This window comes from Hakea prostrata, chromosome 7 (assembly GCF_041222555.1).
Source record: "Hakea prostrata isolate BN-2017 chromosome 7, UWA_Hpros_2, whole genome shotgun sequence".
Taxonomy (NCBI): domain Eukaryota; kingdom Viridiplantae; phylum Streptophyta; class Magnoliopsida; order Proteales; family Proteaceae; genus Hakea; species Hakea prostrata.
In genome coordinates, this window is record NC_142606.1 from 22,983,407 (window position 1) to 23,001,568 (window position 18,162).

An 18,162-nucleotide genomic window follows, 5' to 3' on the forward strand; every position below is an offset into this window, starting at 1 on the left:
ACACTCTAATTTCACTTATCCAATCTTTATTACTGAAAAGAATAACTAATCCATGTGGTGCTACTATACCAAACCTTCTTGGGGCTATCCGACTAGTTCGATGAGTATCTTAATGGCTTCTTGGACTTTTATACCTAGGGGGCATATCTAAGGCTCTTTTTGGTATCAATTCTCATTCTCAATTACGAGAATTTTTCATTATTTTAAATTGTTTGGCATCTATTATCAATTTTATTTTTATTTGAGATAACAGAAAAACCTCCAAAATCCATAATAGACTTTTTGTCTGCTATGGATTATGGTAAGAATTTCATTCTCTTCATTTATGTGTAAGTTCACTTAAAATTTTATAGTTAAGATGAGGGTAAAATTAGGGGTGCAAGTTTGGCCCTGACGGCCCTGACCAGACCTAAGCCCGCCCTGAGCCCGAATAGGGCTTGGGCTAAAGATTTTGGCCCTGAGGGCAGGTTGGGGCCAAAATATTCTGGCCTTGAATTAGGGCCAAGGGCGGGCTTGGGATTACTCTCTAGCCCGCCCAGCCCATCCCGGCCCGTCGTCCTCGATTTTTTGGCCCCGACCAGGCCCCCCGATTTTGGCCCCGACCCAGGCCCTGATCCTGGCCCTGATCCTGGCCCTGATTTTGGCCCTGATCTTGGCCCTGATTCTGGCCCTGATCTTGGCCCTGATCATGGCCCTAATATTAGCCCTAATCCTGACCCTGATCCTGGCCCTGATTTGAGTCTAAAGACTCTGGACCCTCCACCCACATGGAGAGGAATTAATTGTAATACATATGGGTGGATACTTGACACGTGTCAAATTTTAGAAACATGATCATGTTTTGTAGAAAATTAATAAAAATAAATTATAACCTCATTACCAATGTAATAAGCATCTATTTGATTTTGGCCCTGATCCTGACCCTAATTTTGGCTCTAATCTTAATATTAATTTGATGATGATCATGTACTACAGTACTAGATTTTTCCCCTAATCTTCATACTAACATTGATATGAGTTTTGATTTTGACATTTAGTCACTTTGATCATATTAGACTATAAATTCACTTTTTATATTATTTTTAAGGTAATTTTTATTTTTCTAGCAAAGTCATTTTTAGTTTAATAAAATATTGATTTTGTTTTTTTGACTAAGGTGAGATAATATATTATAAATAATAAAAACTATTACATAAAGAATTAATATCTAACAAATCTATACCCCAACTTCTCATCATGAATATCTAACAAATCTCTTGTGATATTTCGAAAAAATTTATTAAAAACATATAGCTATGTTTGTAACTAACATCATTTTCTTTAACTATGAAAAAAATACTTTTTTTTTTTTTTTTTGAATACTAAATTTTACTTGTTAACAAGGTTTTGAATATGAATTTTTTTGTATTGAATAAAGATATCAATTTATTGAACAGTTGTGAATGAAAACATACCTACCTACGGCTTAAGTTCTTGACTTTTGAAGATAAAATTTTCATTTATCAGATTCCTTTTGAATTCTGAATCTCTGATGTTTCTAAGTTTACAAAAAGAGTTTGTGTGACATTCTCTATAATTGACTTGACTTTCAAATATGCCTAAATTTAATTACAATTCTTCTCTCTATTTATTCTATTTCATGAATAATTTTAACTCTTTGCTGCTAGAGAAAAACCTAAGGAAAAAACATAATAAGAGAGAGAGAGAGAGAGAGAGAGAGAGAGAGAGAGAGAGAGAGAGAGAGAAACTTGGGGGAAAGACAAATTGGAAATTAAATGGGTATAAATAATTAAATACATATTGAATATAAGTTTTGGATTATTTGTTGACATCTTTACTATTTTGTTTTTCAGAACTGAGTTTGAAATTTAAGAATTTAATTACTTTAATATGTATTTTAATTACTATCTGTCTTACATTTGATATTTACGACCAAAGATATGGCCAATTAAAGCTAGGGACAAGGTCAATTAGGGCCTGGGTCAATTAGGGCCTGGGCCAATCACGGCCAGGGACAAGGCCAATCAGGGCCAAGGACAGGGCCAATCAGAGCCAGGGACAAGGCTAATCAGGGTCAGGGCCAATCAGGGCCAACCCATCCCCACCTGGCCCAATTAGGGCCAATTAGGGCGGGAATGGATGGGCTTGGCCGGGGACAATAATCGAACGAGGCCGAGGCGAGAATGGGCTCAAATTATACCATATAGGGCTGCGCTTGGGATTGCAAAAGCCCGGCCCAGCCCGGCCCAGTTGCAGCCTTAGGTAAAATAATAAAAGCACATTCTTTTATAAAAATCATACTTTTTCCCTCTTTTCTCACTTGCTCACTATCATTTTTTAACAATTTTTTATTTTGCCACTAAACTTATTTTTCATTTCATAATTTATTTTCAACAAAATTCACCAAACCATTTTTCATTCTTGATGAATAATGAATTTTTGTACTTATTTCTTTTAAATATACATAATAGAGAATGAGAATTGATACAAAAAAGAGCCTTAACCGCACAGAAATTGTTTCCATTCCCCATGAGTAGAGATATATCTTAAACTCACTCAAATTGATACAAAAACCTACAATAAGCTTTTTAGTGTGAGTATTCGTCGAGAAGTGAAACATGAGAAAGTACATAAAGATACAAGGAGCATAACTGAAGCTCACATTTTTAGACCCAACATAGAAAAGTAAAGAAGCTCACCTTTAAAGTAGTTTCCATACCCCATGAGTAGGGGTGTAAATGGATAACCAAAATCTGATTTTGAATTCGTACCCGCATCCGTTTAGGGGTATCGGAATCTGCCCAATTACTAATAGGATGCGGATATGGTATACCCCTTTTTACTGATTATTATTTGTTCGATAAAATTATCCGATTAAGTTACTTATTTAGTAATTTTTTTACCTATGATATGTAACTATTTTTGTAGATTTTTTTGCTAAAATAGGTACCAAAATTTTTAAATTCTTAAAATTCAAACCTTGCCTCACAAATAAATGTTAAAAATGTAAACAAGCAGTTGAAAACTTGTATTCAATCTGTATACTTGCCCATTTAGAAGAATCTACTTAAGAAATTAATTATCCGATTATCGTCCAAATCCGATTGAATCCGTCCGATAATTGATAGAATATTATTCTAATTCGTCGAATATAATAGGATGAGAATATTGTATCACCACCATCCAATCCGAATCCAGTCCGTTTACACCCTTACCCATGAGTGGTGAAACACTTAAATACAATGTTGATTGAAGTCAAGGACAAAATCCCACCATAGATTTAAATTATATATAACAGCTATACCTGAGATATAGTGTTATTCCCAGATTCACACTGAGAGGGGGGGTGAATCAGTGTCTTCAAAAATTCACCACAATGGGTCTACCAACCGCTGTACCACCACTCTGCAATCAAGGCACTCCAATATGTGCAACAAAGAAAAATAAACAAAAAACGCAATGCACCAGAGTTTACGTGGTTCGGCTAAATTGCCTACATCCACGGAATAATACCCTACCTAGGGTTTCGTATATTACTCAATACACTCTTAAATATTTTGACCCAGCAACCAGGAAACACCAATCCTCGCTATAGTCTAAAATGCATCGACAAGGGCACCAACCCCAACCCCCCGACAAGCTCCAACTTGCTAGGTCACAATGTAAACCAATAATCAAGTTCCCCAAATTACATTCATGAGCTAGATTCTTAATCATTAAACATAACCTAGAAAATAATAGACAATAACTGTGAATACGGGTTACCTCAACTTGTGTGAGATACATGGTAACAATACTTGTTTCTCTTGGGTTATGGGCCCACCACGCCGCCGCACTTTCGGATAGGCTAACAACAGCCCTTATCTTTCTTGAAAGCAAGTAACTACAACCATGTTCCCTTCTTTTCTTCTGCTGCTTCTTCTTCCTTCTCTTTCACTTCTTTCTTGTTCAACAAAACAAAAGACTCCTTCAATAGCAACTTTATTCCCAAGCTCAGATCTCCAAAGCCAACCAACACCGGTCGACCTCCACTCTCTTCCCAAGCTCCTCAAAACGCCCCTCTCTGCTGGAGTTTGCTCTCCTTATAGATTAATTAAACTCGAGTTTGAATCAAACCGGAGTTTCTACCCGACTCAAACAAGGAGTGTTTTGACGCACAAATCGGACTAACTTAGAGATCTCCAATGAACAATCCCACTGTTGGATTTGAAGTTCAAGAAGTCGTGAAGCTCTCCTATAAAAATCGGCTCAATCGGACATTGAATGACCATCCGATGAAGAGGTTGATCAAAACTGGACTCAGAGTTTGAATCAAACTCGAGCATCGACAAACAAGGAGTGTTTGACGTACAAATCAGACTAACAGAGATCTCCAAGAACAACCCACCGTTGGATTTGAAGATCAAGAAGTCGGAAGCCCCCCAAAACGCTCAATCGGACACTGGATGACCATCCGATGAAGAGGTGATCAAAACGGACAGAGACCCCAAAAACGGGATTCTTGAGTTTTCTTTATTTGAATTGGATTCTTTCTCTCGGAACCTTTTTGTGTGTTGCTGTACCAAATCAAAACCCACTTATAAGTTGCCAACAATGACAACACCTTCATTTTAGGCCAATGGAACAACATATAGTTAGTGTAACAGGCCTTGGTGAAGCTCAGTTACAAAAACAAAACCCAACTTCCCTAGAGGAGGTCTTGGGTTCATACCCACTCGGCGGCATTAATATAAAAGCTACCCCCGAGGAAGTAAATCGTGGTGCGCGCAAGCTGGCCCGGATGAACATCAGTTCCAAAATAATAAAAATAAAAAAATAAAAATAATAATAATAATAAAAGGAAAAAGCATTTGTTGATTGATTATGAAACCTCACTTCAACCCAAAAACCAAAAATTATGAAACCCTAACTTCTCCGAGAATTTTTTTCCCCTTTTTTAAGGCATGTGGTGTTACCCCCAAAAAAAAAAATGAACGTGTCCCAAAATCTAGACGTTAAGACCTTCTTGCTAAATAAAAGAATTAAAAAAACGTGTCTCAAATGTAGACTATATATCTTGTGGATTTTGACCGTGATGGAACACCATTGAGACAAGAACATTTCCAGAAATGCTTATCTAGATTCAGAACCCCAAGTGGGAGATGTACAGAAAAATAATCTTACACTCGAGTTGAAAGAAACCCATAGATAGTCACCCCAAACGTGACATCTGCAGCAATTTCATCAATCAATGAACTTAAATCTCTACACCCACCCCTAAAATGCCTAAATTCCAAAATCAATCCATCTTCTATACCACTTTGTTCTCATCTCTCCAAGTTCACCTTGGAATCTCTTTGCACACTTGTGCTACCAACCGTTGCTCTGCACCATGGCCAACCAGACTCCACGCCCTCCCCTTGGACATGCACACCCCTTTGGCCCGTGAGTTGCAGCCCCCACCTGCATAATCTTCCCCTGTCACTTCTCAAGCCATGTTTGTGCTTCTCCAACTGATCTAAGAAATTTGGGGGGGGGGGGGGTGCTCAGGAGATGGAGTAGAAAGAAAATTTCAGTCATCTCACTGTGATTTCTCCAACAACTTCATCAACCAATGAACTTAATATTTCTCTCTCAATCTCCACTCCCACTTCAAATGCTTCAATTTCAAAATCAAGCCATTTTCCATACTGGCTGCTCATGTCCTTGTCTACAAGTTCATCTACCATCCAATCTCCCATGCTTTTCCACCCTGAAATCTCCTTGTACACTTCCTCTGCTAGCCAACCCTTTCTCTGCACCATGGCCATCCCTTTGGCCCATGTTTTGCAGCCCCCACCAGCATATCGCCTGCATCTTATATCTAAGCATTCGCTAACACATTCAAACAACATCTTCCGCATCAATGCATAATCCTCCTCTTCGTCAGTTCTCAACCCAAGTTTATGATTCTCTAACTGATTAAAGAGATGGGGGTTTATGATCTGACAAGCTCGTCCCAGAGTAAAGTCCCTGAACATCAACTCTACATTGCATAAAATCTCCCTCACGTATTCAAATTCCCATTCCTCTGATTGGGTGCTGCCTGCTGCATCATATGCGAGTTCAAGCTTTCCACCTCTTGTTCCTGTAGAACTGGAAGAGGCTGAATCAGATAACTCTGCCTCAGCTTCAAACGATTTAAATTTTCCCAGATGACTCAAACCAATCACTTCTTGACCTTGAACAGAAGAACACTGCTTGCTGCCTGGAAATGGAAAGAACATTTTTTGTTACTTGGATCATATAATCGATTTAAATGAACCCAAATTTATGATAATAGTGACAATATGTATGAAGAAATTGAAAACATTTAGATATAAAGGCTCCTTTTAGACAGGCCTTTGACAGCTTGTTCAGACTCAGGCTTGTGTATTATTGAATCAATTCCCAAAAATAGATTTGCTGTTCTTACCATTGGTACTCCAAGTGTCCCCACTATCTGAATAACTGCAACTTTCATTTAAGACAGTAGGCTCCAGAACAGAAATTGGACTGGGATGCAAGTCAGTTTCCATCCCTGGATCACTACTGCACTTGCTCATACTTTCCTGTCCCTGAAATTATAACATAATGGACAGATCAGTGCATGTAAAAATTCAATTTCAATTTTTCAGATGAAACTGTCATTTAGAAAAACCCTGATCCATAGGAAGGGATCAGGGTTGAAACTATATCAATTTCCAGAGTGTCACCCCTGAATCTTCCTCAAATGTACTAATAATATACATTCCCCTTTCGGAAGTTCAGAAAATCAGGCACCCCTTTTCCAAATAAGTCAGCTAAGCCCCGCTTCCGTATCTTTTCTTCCACACCAAATCCTTACGTCCTTGGTTAAAAATAGATAAATAAATAAATAAAGGTGATTCTTGCTTGGAATCTGAGTTTTTCATCTGACATCTTCGACATGACTTGGGTTTATCTGAAGTTAAATTCAAATGTTCTATGTTTACTTATGCTACTCAAACAGTAATATTAGCTAGGTCCATGGTGCATTTGAGAGGAGCAAAGAGCAGACTTTTCCAAGTATGAGGAGGTGGATTGATAACATTTTAGTTAGTGATGATGAACTCATCCTATTATCCAGGAGTGATCACAATCACTGAATTTTTTGATTTTGTAGCCAGATGCATCCCATGTAACCACCACCAAAGCTAAGGTAAACTAGCCAGTACAACTAGACATAGTACCATAGTTGTCACAGCACCTATGTGAACCATGGGCATTGCAAGGGACCTGGACAAAAGGCTACAAAAATATGCATCTAAGCAACTAAGGCAACAGTTGTTGTCAAGGTGCTTAGGCAACATCATGACAACTATGCATTGGACTTGGCCAACAACGCCTCTGATTGGGATGGGCAACTCCAATGAGTTACAACAAAGAAGTCTTAACAATGAAAAACTTCATCAATGCCCTCCATGTAGAAGTAAAAATTAACAATGTTTTGCAAGATTTTGTTTCTTTCAGAGAGAAGATAATTCCCTAGATAACAAATGAGTAGAAGGGGGTTAAATGCTGTCACTTAAAAAGAAGTATCAGAAAAAAAGATTACATTTAAAATTTTAAGGGGGGATGGGGGGTGTTGAGGGCATGAAGCTGTTCACTGAAGTAATCACTTCTGAAATCATATTGAACAACTGGGAATTTCCACAATAGGAAGCCTGAAGAATTGCCCCACTGGACTATGCCTGAGCGGAAGCTTTTGGCACCAGGTTTGCCCTTTTTAGGAAGCCTGAAGAATGATAGTGTGGACAAATTCTATGGTTATGGCGACTGGAAGGAACCTCCAAGTGAGTAACTAAGACCCAAAAAAATATGAAAATGAGAATATCTGCATGTCACTAGTTGGATGTTACAAAAACTACAATTGAAGCCCATGTAGCCCTGATGCAGTTGGGTTAAGAGCACAACATAAGGTGCTGGTAGCAGTCCAGTGTGCCTTTTAATTTTTTAGGTTCCAGTGTAATGAGCCTATAATAAGCTTAAAGTGTACTGTGCTTAATAAAGGCCCATAAAGGGAAGCGTAAAGTTAATATATGAGATTAGTAGTTTAGTGAAGTGTTGGGTTAGATTAGCATACATAAAGTTAGATGGATTTCTTTTTTTAGTTTATTTACTTTAGTCTATGTTATAGTGATTTGGAATTTCAGAAGAAATATATACACTCCCAATCAATTAAGAACTGTTTGAGAAAAGAAATTTGAGTATTTCAAAGATTTTGGAGTTGTTGAGATGTATAAATAGGATTAGAATTCCAGAACTAGTTTCCTTCCTCCTATTTCTATTCATCTTTGAGAGTTTGAGATGATGCGTAATCTTTCCTCTATTTTCTTATTCACAGTAATTTCTTCTAATTCTCTTCTCTATTTGTATCAATTTCTAGTTCTAACTCCAAATTTAATTTCAAAACAAATATTTTCAGTTAAATTCTGACAATTTAAAATTTCCAATTGAATTCAATCCCCACAACGTAGGATAGATTTGGTATGAGTTCTATTTCGATTTTGAGTTGTTTTAACAAAATAGGCAACAAATATACTATATTTTATCAAAATACTGAAATTGTTGTGGTTGTAGCAATATGAAATATTTCAATGACAAAAAGATCCATTTGGCAGTTCAATTTCTGATGATGGATTCATTGTATTTCTTTGCATTGGGTAGGAGTTGTGGCAGTGGGATGGTGCAGTTGGTGGGGGTGGTTACAGAAGGTGATGATGATTGTCATAGTGATGCTGTGATGGCAGGGTAGTGGTGGTGGTGATGTGTTAGTGAATGTGGTGGTGGTGGCAGGGGCGGACCTATGAAGGGGCCGGGGGGGCCCGGATTTTTAAAAAAGAATGCTATTTTCCATTTTTAATATAGTTTTTATATAAATTTCCTTAATTTTTCCAATTTTTTCTCTTCTCACATGTGAAATGTCACTATTTGCCCCCCCCCCAAATATTGAGAACAATTTTCAAAGGTAAAATAATGGGTATTAATGTCATTCCTAATTACAAACTACCTCCTCAATCCCTATTTATTCTCTCCCATCTCCTCTCTCCTCTCTCCTCTCTCCTCTCTCCTTCTTTTCTTCCTATTTATTCTCTTCCTTTTCTATAAGCATGGGTTAAGAAAATTTGGAAAAAAAATATACTCCACAATTAGGTACTCTTTCTCTTTCTCAATTTATTTATCGTTTCTCTCTTTCTCCTTTTTTTGTTATTCTTTTTATGATTTTATATTCTTTGTTTCTTCTGCAATTTTTGTTATTTAATTTTGTAATGTGATTTGTGAATAAAATGTTTATAGTTAGTAAGGAAACTAACTACCATTGGTTTGCATCTCTTACCTAAAAAAAAAATTGGTTTACATCTCCTGCCAAAGAAAATTTTGGCTTGCATCTGACCTTTTAGGGTTGAAGTCATGTGTATATAATTTTTTTTGTATTGTTGCTTTAATTTACCTATATTTTATCGGAAAAAAAATATCATTATCAATAATTTAATTTTTTTTTCAAATATGTGTGGTCCCCACAAAATATTATATGGGCCTATTCCTTAATATAATAAAATAATTTAGAGGTGGGACCCTCAATGGGTCTTATAAGGGCCCACAAAATATGTGTGGCAAAAAAGCATTAGTGCTTCCACAACGGGAAGGTTATCTGGCTTTCATTCTTCGCCCCCCCCCCCACTATTGAATCCTGGGTCTGCCCTGGGTGACAGTTAGGGTGACAATGAGAATTCCAGTGGCAATGGCAGTGATGGGGTAGTGGTGATGGAGGTCAAGCATGATGATGCAATCTGGGTGGTGGTGGTGGCAGTGGCAACAATGGTGCTTAGACCACTAAGGCAAGAAAAAGGATAGTTTTAATTTTGAGGATTTAACACCGGTAAGGTATAATTCCACCTTTGCCATATGGATTTTGCTTGGGAGCAGCGCACTCCAAGCAATGGACATCTGGACCATTTATATGCGATTCACTTAATCTAGACCATTTATATGTGATTCACTTAATCTAGACCAATTACATGTGGGTTAATTGCACGGTCCAGATTTAATCTGGACATAGCTTGGAATCTGCGCCGTCCGCTGCTCGGATCAGTGCTCCTCCCAAGCAAAATCCCTCCCATACTTTCCAAACTAATCATTACTATACCCACTCAGTTAATGGGTCACTAAATTTGTCAAGAGTTTATCATATGTTAACCACATTACCATCCAGCTAAAATAAAAAAAAAAATTCCCCATTATCTTCTTTTCCTGTGCTCTTGAACCCTAATGCAAGAACCATCATATCTCCCATTTTAGGTGGGAATGAAATATGTTGATGGGAAGAAAAGAGCACCATATGATTCTGCAGAAAAGAAACAAAAAGAAAAAAGCTGAAGAGGAGAAAGTGAAATCCTACTTTGGTCCAAGTTGCGGACTGAGTTTCTGGCGAAGGAGAGAGAAGGAATTGAGCAAACATTCAAAGCTAACCTGACAATGCTAGAAACCCATTCTCCAACCCTTTCCCCCCCTTATTTCTGAAACTGAGATCTTCCTTGTAATGTAACCTTCTTCTTACTGAAACCCTAAAGCATCAACATGGTTAGGAGGGAACAATATCTCAGTTTAGCATGGGGGTATTTAGCCAGTAAGATAGTCCAGCCGAGACACCTGCAACTCCAATGGTTTTCCAATTAAGTTTTATGTGTTATACAGCGAAAAACAAGGGCATATAGGTCATAAACTTTTGAAAACCATATCCATACAAATGCTGCCCAGCAGCTTATTTTCAGTTTTAATTCAGTTCTGTAGTGTGCTTGATAGTACCAGTGGCAATTGTAATTCTGTCCACTCAAGGGGCATATTACACGCGTGAGTCTCTTCTTTTCAAACATGAATTTACGTATTAATTTAAGTTAGTCTTTGTACAGGTCTAATTATTAAGCCCTCAAGTAGCAAAGTCAAGTTAGAATCAGGTCAGGACCCATGTATTAAATAGACCCCTCCATTCGATGAGAAAATCAGATTTAAGTATTGAGTAATAAAATTTCTCTTCAAGTAATTCTTCTTGTGTCTGCTGTATAAGTTGATAAATTGGTTCTATCAGTTGGGTATTGAAGATTCAAGACTAAAGAAGGTTCAAAGGGTAATCAAGCTTAGACTCTTAACTGTGGCTCTATAGGACAGCCTTCAATTTCCATCTATAGATGGTTTCCAGTATCCCCAAGGCTCCATTCAGAACCTGCCATAACTCCACAATCAGCCATTACTTTCATCTTTATATTTCAGCCATTACAACCTCATAGCACCTCTTACCTTTGATCTCGAATTCAGCCCAAACAGGCCACCCATTCTCCAGATCTGGCATTGAAATCAAGATTCCTAATACCTCCATCCAAATCCATTGAGACTTGGTGACTCAGTTCTAGTCATCGAGAGCTAGACTCTACCCATGCTTCACCCCATTCCAAGTACTTTATCTCAAGAATTTGCCCCATCCCAGCATACATCCCATCACTCTAAGTGTAATCAAGCTTAGACTCTTAACTGTGGCTCTATAGGACAACCTTCAATTTCCATCTATAGATGGTTTCTGGCATCCCCAACGCTCCATTCAGGTATAGTTGGTAGCTTACATTAATCCCCTCTCCTATCCTCTTAATTTTCTCTTATGGAATCTGCTATGCAGGTTTAAGCCCTTCTTCCACCAAAATCAGGACCTGCCATAACTCCACTATCAGCCATTACTTTCATCTCATATTTCAGCCATTACAACATCATAGCACCTCTGACCTTTGATCTCAAATTCAGCCCAAACAGGCCACCCATTCTCCAGATCTGGCATTGAAATCAAGATTCCTAATACCTCCATCCAAATCCATTGAAACTTGGTGGCTCAGTTCTAGTCATCGAGAGCTAGACTCTACCCATGCTTTACCCCATTCCAAGAACTTTTCATCCCTTATCTCAAGAATTTGCCACATCCCATCACTCTAAATCTCTCCAAAACTATCCCCACCATCCCTAATACCATTCTAACCGCAATTACCCTAACCAGGAGTCCAGATGCTACTTGTTCAAACCCATTTGGGAGACCTATTCAGAAAGCCATCCCATAGACCACATCAATTCATTATTTGGGCCTGGAAACTAGTGTAACCTTAGAGATGTTGGAAAACTTAGCTGATATCTAGTGAGGTACAATGTCATCAGCTTAGCTATCAAATAGTTTAGAAAGCAGGGGAGGTACACATAAATAATGAAAGGTGATGGATGAAAGTGGAACTATACCTTTCCTTAGGAGATGTACAAATAAAATCCTTTTTAACTTTTGGAAAGCAGGGGAGGTATACATAAATAATGAAAGGTGATGGATGAAAGTGAAACCATACCTTTCCTTAGGAGATGTACATGTAGAATCCTTTTTAACTTTGGCCATGAAAATACTACTTCACTCGTCAAATTAACCATGTGCTCATTAAAGAGCAAGAGTGAACTAGAAATTCTAAAAGAGCCCCCCAATCTATTTCAGAATTTCTATTCCACTGAATTTCTGTTTCACCAAAATAATAATAATAAATAAATAAATCAAATAAAGCAATTTTCCAATTAGAAATTACCCCCACCCTGCGAGTAAAGCAAAACAGAAACCATACCAAAACTACCCTAAGCACATATTTCTACCCTCTTTTTCTTTTTTTTCCCCCCTTTAATTTGGGGGTTGGGGATCAGTTCTGATTTCTTGACTCAATACATGCAACTGCCATCTGTCTGTTACTATGGGATGTATCGGTATGGATTGAAAACTGCTTGGAAATCCCATCCTGTTCTATCTGAACTGTTTTCTAGTATCCATGTTTCACCTTCTCTCTTTCTCCCCCTTCAACGCGGTCATCAAAACTCTAATCTTCCCATCAAATTTAGATCACCTCTTGCTGGCCTCTACCTGACTGACGGGCAATCAGCCTGCTGGATATCAGGCTTGTTCTGGTTGAGTTACACAATTTTATCTTGCTCTGGTTCTTATTCCTATACCTAGGATTCTGCCACAAGATTATCTCCTCACAGTTATCACAGTGACAAGGCATTCCAAGGTGATGCATGTACAAAAGGAAGGAGTCAAAGTTGAAACTAATAAAAAAACTTCAAATCTTTAACTTTGTAACAAAATCGAAAAAAAGGTCCATCAAGTTCGATTTTTCAAATTTTCATTCAGACATCACTCTGAAAGATGTAAACCCCAGCACCTTTCATGGGCACTGTTGATTCTGGTGGCCAAATTGATTTCAGCAATTTCAATGAGCAATCCTATCCTCAATTTTAGTAGCTACCCTTTTTTTTCCTGCAACCTCAGCAGCTGTGGCTGCCACTACAAGTCTGGCAGCAGAGCGCCTCCCCCCCTACAACTATTCTTCTTCTTGTTTACTACAACTCCAGCAGCCATCTGCCATGCGACTCCTCTTTCTCGTTTCCTCCATTTCCCCCTGCTTCTCTCTCTTTTTCCCTCCTTAATTACTCTTTATCAGAGAGAATCTTGGCAAAGACAATTAGATAGGCCCCTAGAAATCTGCTTGGACTTGACAACTATCAGATTTTCATTCTTTAGATAAACCGGATCCATTACTAATATTCACATGGAAGGCAAATGCAGTATCCCTAACTTCAATCCTAAGCTTCACTCCTGTAAAAGAACTTATGCTACTGGTGAAATAATGAGCAAGTACAGATCCCTTCAGATTGTGATGTGAATCGAATCCCCCATAGCAATTAGTTGGTTTTGAAAATTTTAAGTGCCATTCCATAATAAAGCATGTTTGGGGATCACAGACAAAGAAATAGGCAATGATCTGCACAAATTCTCCTAACAAAACATTTTCCTTTTGTTTAAGAACTAGGCCACGCTGTCTAGAAAATTGCACTTGGCCAAAGGGGCATCTAATTCCATAGGTAGTTCCATCAGCAACTTCTTGGGGATTGCTGATGCTAATATCTAAAAGTACATTCTGTTCTGTTTCCAAGTTTCGCTACAATTCAAATGGGATTTTAAAATCTTCAAAACAATTCGTAGATAATGTTAAGAGGTACGAACAACACTTAAAAAAGGTTACCAGATCAACAACCACAGAACAGGAATACCAAAGCTTATAATGGAAAAAGCAATAAAAAACAATTGCCTGGACCAAATGTATAGGAAGCCTTACCAGCAACTTATGGCTCATAGTGGGCTCCTGAGAGTCAGTTGAAGAGCAGGAGGGATCACAACTGCTTCCAAATATATCAGCACATTGAATTTGAGAACCATTGTAACACCCTGCTTGCGATGTGGCCTCTGAATTGAGAGTAGACCCCAAATCTTCCAGAATCGGTGCAGAACTAGCAGCAGTCTCTGTTTTGATCATATCATGGTAAGAAGAACCAACACCATAAGTTAATTCTCTCAGCTTTCGTTCTAAAAGAACACTCAAAGCATCACCTCCTATCACATTTAGTCCTAGAGAAGATGAGACCGCATTTTTCATTTCAGAAGGAATTTTATCGCCATGAGAATCAACGGGAAGGACAATATTTTTCTGCAATGTGCTTGAGGACTGCAGAACAGGATCACCCTTTATCATGGGAGAAGTAAAAGTAAAAGAAACTACATCCATTTCCTTCCATTTGTTATCTTCAGCCCATGTTGACTGCCCAAGTCTATCAACTTTGGACAAGATAGGCTTCTCATCCTTATCAGGGACAACAGTATCAACCATCCCATTATTCTTGAAGTGGAGATCTCCATCAACAGATCTTTTTTTCCGAGTGACACTTTTGGTTCTAGATGATGGGTTCCTTTCAACACTAGAAGCTTCTAAGCCAGACCTTCTGGATCCAACTTTGGAGTTTGCTACAGCTTTGCTTAAAGTTTTAGTATGGCCAACAGAAGCATCCCCAGATGGAGGCTTTCTTCCTTGTTGCTGAGAAGTTGATGGCTTTGAGGTTACCTTGTCTTTGGTTGTTAAACAATTCTGTTTTTGGTTATTCTGTCTCAGTACACTCAAACCACCCTGAGTAGAAGCTTTCTTCTGTGTAGACTTTTGGACACTAGATTGATTCTTAGATGGCGTGTTTGCCTTAACATCAGTGTGTTCCTTCTGGCTTAGCAGATTCCGACCACTATTTGAGCCCAAACCTTCTCTCCTCTGGACATTTACCTTTGCTTGGATTGCAAGTGAAATGGATTTAGCTTTATTTTTCGATCCAATAGAACCATTTTCTTCTGAGTCTGGAGAAGTCCTTAACCGAGGTGTATTTTCTGAGCCATTCCAACTTTTGGTTAATGGGTGTCCTTTCAAATGCATTGCAGCACTAGAGTCAACTGGCTTTCGAGCTTCAGGAATTCTGGCTGGTCTCTGTGTAGCCTGAATCTTCTCCTTAAAATCCCTAACTTTCAAGGGAACCGAAGTAGAAGCAAGAGAAGGCATTTTCCCTTTGCTAGTGGTCTGCGGTCCTGGTTCAATTATCTTTGCAGCTGCCTCCATTATATGAGCAGCATTCTTGGACTGCATGAATCCAGGGCTCTTAATTGGAGACAAAAGCTTATGATGGGTGATTGGGACGCATTTAGCTGACTTAGGAGGCAATGTTTCCGTCTGGAACCTCTCAATTGGACGGATCTGCGCTTTCTTAGACGTGGATTCTGCTAAATTTCTAGAGAAGCCCTCAAATTTAGGAAGCTGGTTACTAGAACGCAAAGTTTTTCCTTCACTGTGAAATTCAGGGGTTCTCCTGTGGTAATTTGCATCACGTAGGGAACGAGAATCAATAAATGGGGTAGAATAGGGCTCAGCAGAGTTGGAAGTTGGCAAGGAATCTAATCCCATAAGCCTAGCTACTACCCCAGGGGCTCTGGTTCCATATCCTTCATCATCAGTTACTGAGGAAGCACAACTGTAATCACTGCTCCCTTTAATGCTAGATCCTCCATTTTCATCCTCCTCTACCTGTGAATGTGACAATAGAAATGAAAAAAAGAACAAGATCGATTAAGGAGCCTCCTTATCATATCATATCATTAAAATGATGTAACAAAGAGGTAACAACTATCCACCAGTCGGAGTCGTGTCATTGGCAAATTCCCATCACTTTTCTTCCCTTGTTTTGATCCCACTACGTGAAAGGCAGAAAAAAGCAATCAGCAACCGACTGAAAAAGGCAATCAGTTGAGATAAAAGATCATTGTAAACTTAAAAAAGTGGAGATAAATGTACCTTGTAAATCAGTGTTGTAGGTTAACAGCTTCTTATGCGACCTTCCATGCCAGTCGAACAGTTGGAGGAAGCTACCAACATAACCTCCTCCACTCTTTGAACTTTGAGAGCCAATCCCCATTTATCAGGCAGAGATCACAAGACCTTCACCATTAACTATTCAAAAAAAAAATCCCTTTTTCAGGAGAAAAAGAAATCCATCTGCGGTCACAAGAGCCTTAGTTTATCTAAAATGCGTCTCTAGATAACCAAATTCCGTAGAAGAGTAGATAAAATGAACAACAAAAGTAGCCAAATCCTCAGAAATCACGGTCAGGACAAAGATCTCAGTACAATTCGGACATTATGATTACTCGTTATAGACCCAAATTATGGAACGCCGTAATCTTTTAGGAGAATTAAACAGCAAAAGGCAGTTCAACATATTCAAGGAACAAAACCAAGAACTGAAGTCAACTCAAGGGATCTGTCATCATAAACTAATAATATTTGCATCAAAATAGTCCAAATCCCTACTGAACCAGGAAATGGGGAAAAAGAGAGCTATAATTGCGGCGTAAAGAGAGAGAGATTTGAGACCAGAACATCGAGTTGCCTTCAAAATTGTGCAAAAGAGTGATTCTTGAGCATCTCACTCCAGATCACAACAAAGGGTATACTAAATTCCAAGGCGAAAATCTAGCGGATACCTTAACAAATATCTCACATTAATGGTCGGAAAGATCTTCAACATTTCGCCTGATCCATAAGTACTTCCCAGTGCCGCAAAGCAAAGTTCTCGACAAAAACCAAATAAGCAGGCTAGGGTTTCGGAGAGTTGGGAGCACAAGCAAGGGAAATCTGGGTGCTTCGTGTGAAGAAGAAAGAAAGGAGATAAGAGTTGTGGGAATTCTGGAGAGGAATGGAAAGAAACAAGCCGAGGAACACTGAAGAGGAGAATGTGATGAGAGAAGGGAAAACGAAAGTTCTAAAGCGACAGGAGTGTGACTGAGTGAGGTTCAAGTAATAAATGTAAACGGTAAGAGAGAAAGACATGACTCACAGGCCACCGCACTAGCCATTAGAAAACGAAAATAATAATTAAAAATGTGGAACCATATGATTTTGAACAGCTTTAAAGGTTATAAGTTTATAACGTCTCTTTAACAACCAACGAGGGCTGGATTTCAAATTACAAAAACATGTACTGGATTCAACAATCGGTACCTTGTAAGAGTAAAAGATATGGTTCAGAAACCGTACGCTGATCTCTGCAACACATCAAGGGTAATTTTGTCAATACGATGTCAGTTGAAATTCAAAATAATTTTTAATATCACAAATGTCCTAATGCATTAAAATGACTCAAGTACCCCTTAACTTAGTGAAGCCATCAGTGTGGTTTCACGGATGGAAGAAACCTAAAACGTATAATGTTAGAGGGAAAAGAAGCAAAAGGGATTTCTAGTGAAACCATCTACAACAAAATTTGTTCGAATCATGCTGCACAATTTAATTAGGATTTTTTTGTGGGCTATAAAATTGGGTTTGAATAAAATATGAGGAAAGTTTTATTGATTTTGATTTTGATTTTTTTTTTTTTTTTTGGACCAAAGCGAGAATAATATAAATATAATAATTAAGGAATTATAATATTAGTAGCGAAAGAACCGTCTTCCCTGCATCTCTTTACAGACTAATCTGTGAAGCTTGTAAGGTAAACCTTCGTATCCAACCGAATCTCCATAAACACCGAAATCAAGCTCGCCAAAATGTTAGCGCACCGATTTGTCTCACGGATTTGGTGGATCACGCAAAATTGAACCAATGAACCCTTCAACTCCCAAATATCCTCACAACACCCACAGCATACCATGGAAGCTTGAGCTCACCATTCACAATCTGGACAACATTAAGAGAGTCAGATTGAACCTCCACA

The 18,162-nt window shown here is 38.4% G+C and overlaps 1 protein-coding gene across 3 annotated transcripts; it reads right to left on the bottom strand.

Moving 5' to 3' along the window:
- Positions 1–4,896: 4,896 nt before the first annotated feature.
- LOC149010635 (uncharacterized) lies at positions 4,897–17,282 on the bottom strand. Of its 3 annotated transcripts, none has more exons than XM_089161255.1 (6): positions 16,951–17,282; positions 16,245–16,400; positions 16,085–16,143; positions 14,199–15,977; positions 6,434–6,575; positions 4,897–6,226 (listed from the first exon to the last, which is right to left on the bottom strand). In XM_089161255.1, the coding sequence occupies exons 2-6, from the start codon at positions 16,363–16,365 to the stop codon at positions 5,556–5,558; spliced, it is 2,772 nt and encodes a 923-aa protein (XP_089017381.1). In that variant the 5' UTR covers positions 16,366–16,400; positions 16,951–17,282; the 3' UTR covers positions 4,897–5,555. The 3 variants fall into 3 exon arrangements, with proteins under 3 accessions (XP_089017381.1, XP_089017380.1, XP_089017379.1); XM_089161254.1 differs by having other exon boundaries at positions 16,934–17,282; XM_089161253.1 differs by having other exon boundaries at positions 16,245–17,282.
- Positions 17,283–18,162: the final 880 nt, after the last annotated feature.

What these genes read in the sequence shown, in the direction of transcription:
- LOC149010635 (XM_089161255.1), bottom strand. Translation starts at nt 16,365, where the DNA reads ATGGGGATTGGCTCTCAAAGTTCAAAGAGTGGAGGAGGTTATGTTGGT. An exon ending in CAATGACACGACTCCGACTG is followed by an intron (nt 15,978 to 16,084) that starts GTGGATAGTTGT and finishes TCACATTCACAG; the next exon opens with GTAGAGGAGGATGAAAATGG. An exon ending in CTATGAGCCATAAGTTGCTG is followed by an intron (nt 6,576 to 14,198) that starts GTAAGGCTTCCT and finishes TTATAATTTCAG; the next exon opens with GGACAGGAAAGTATGAGCAA.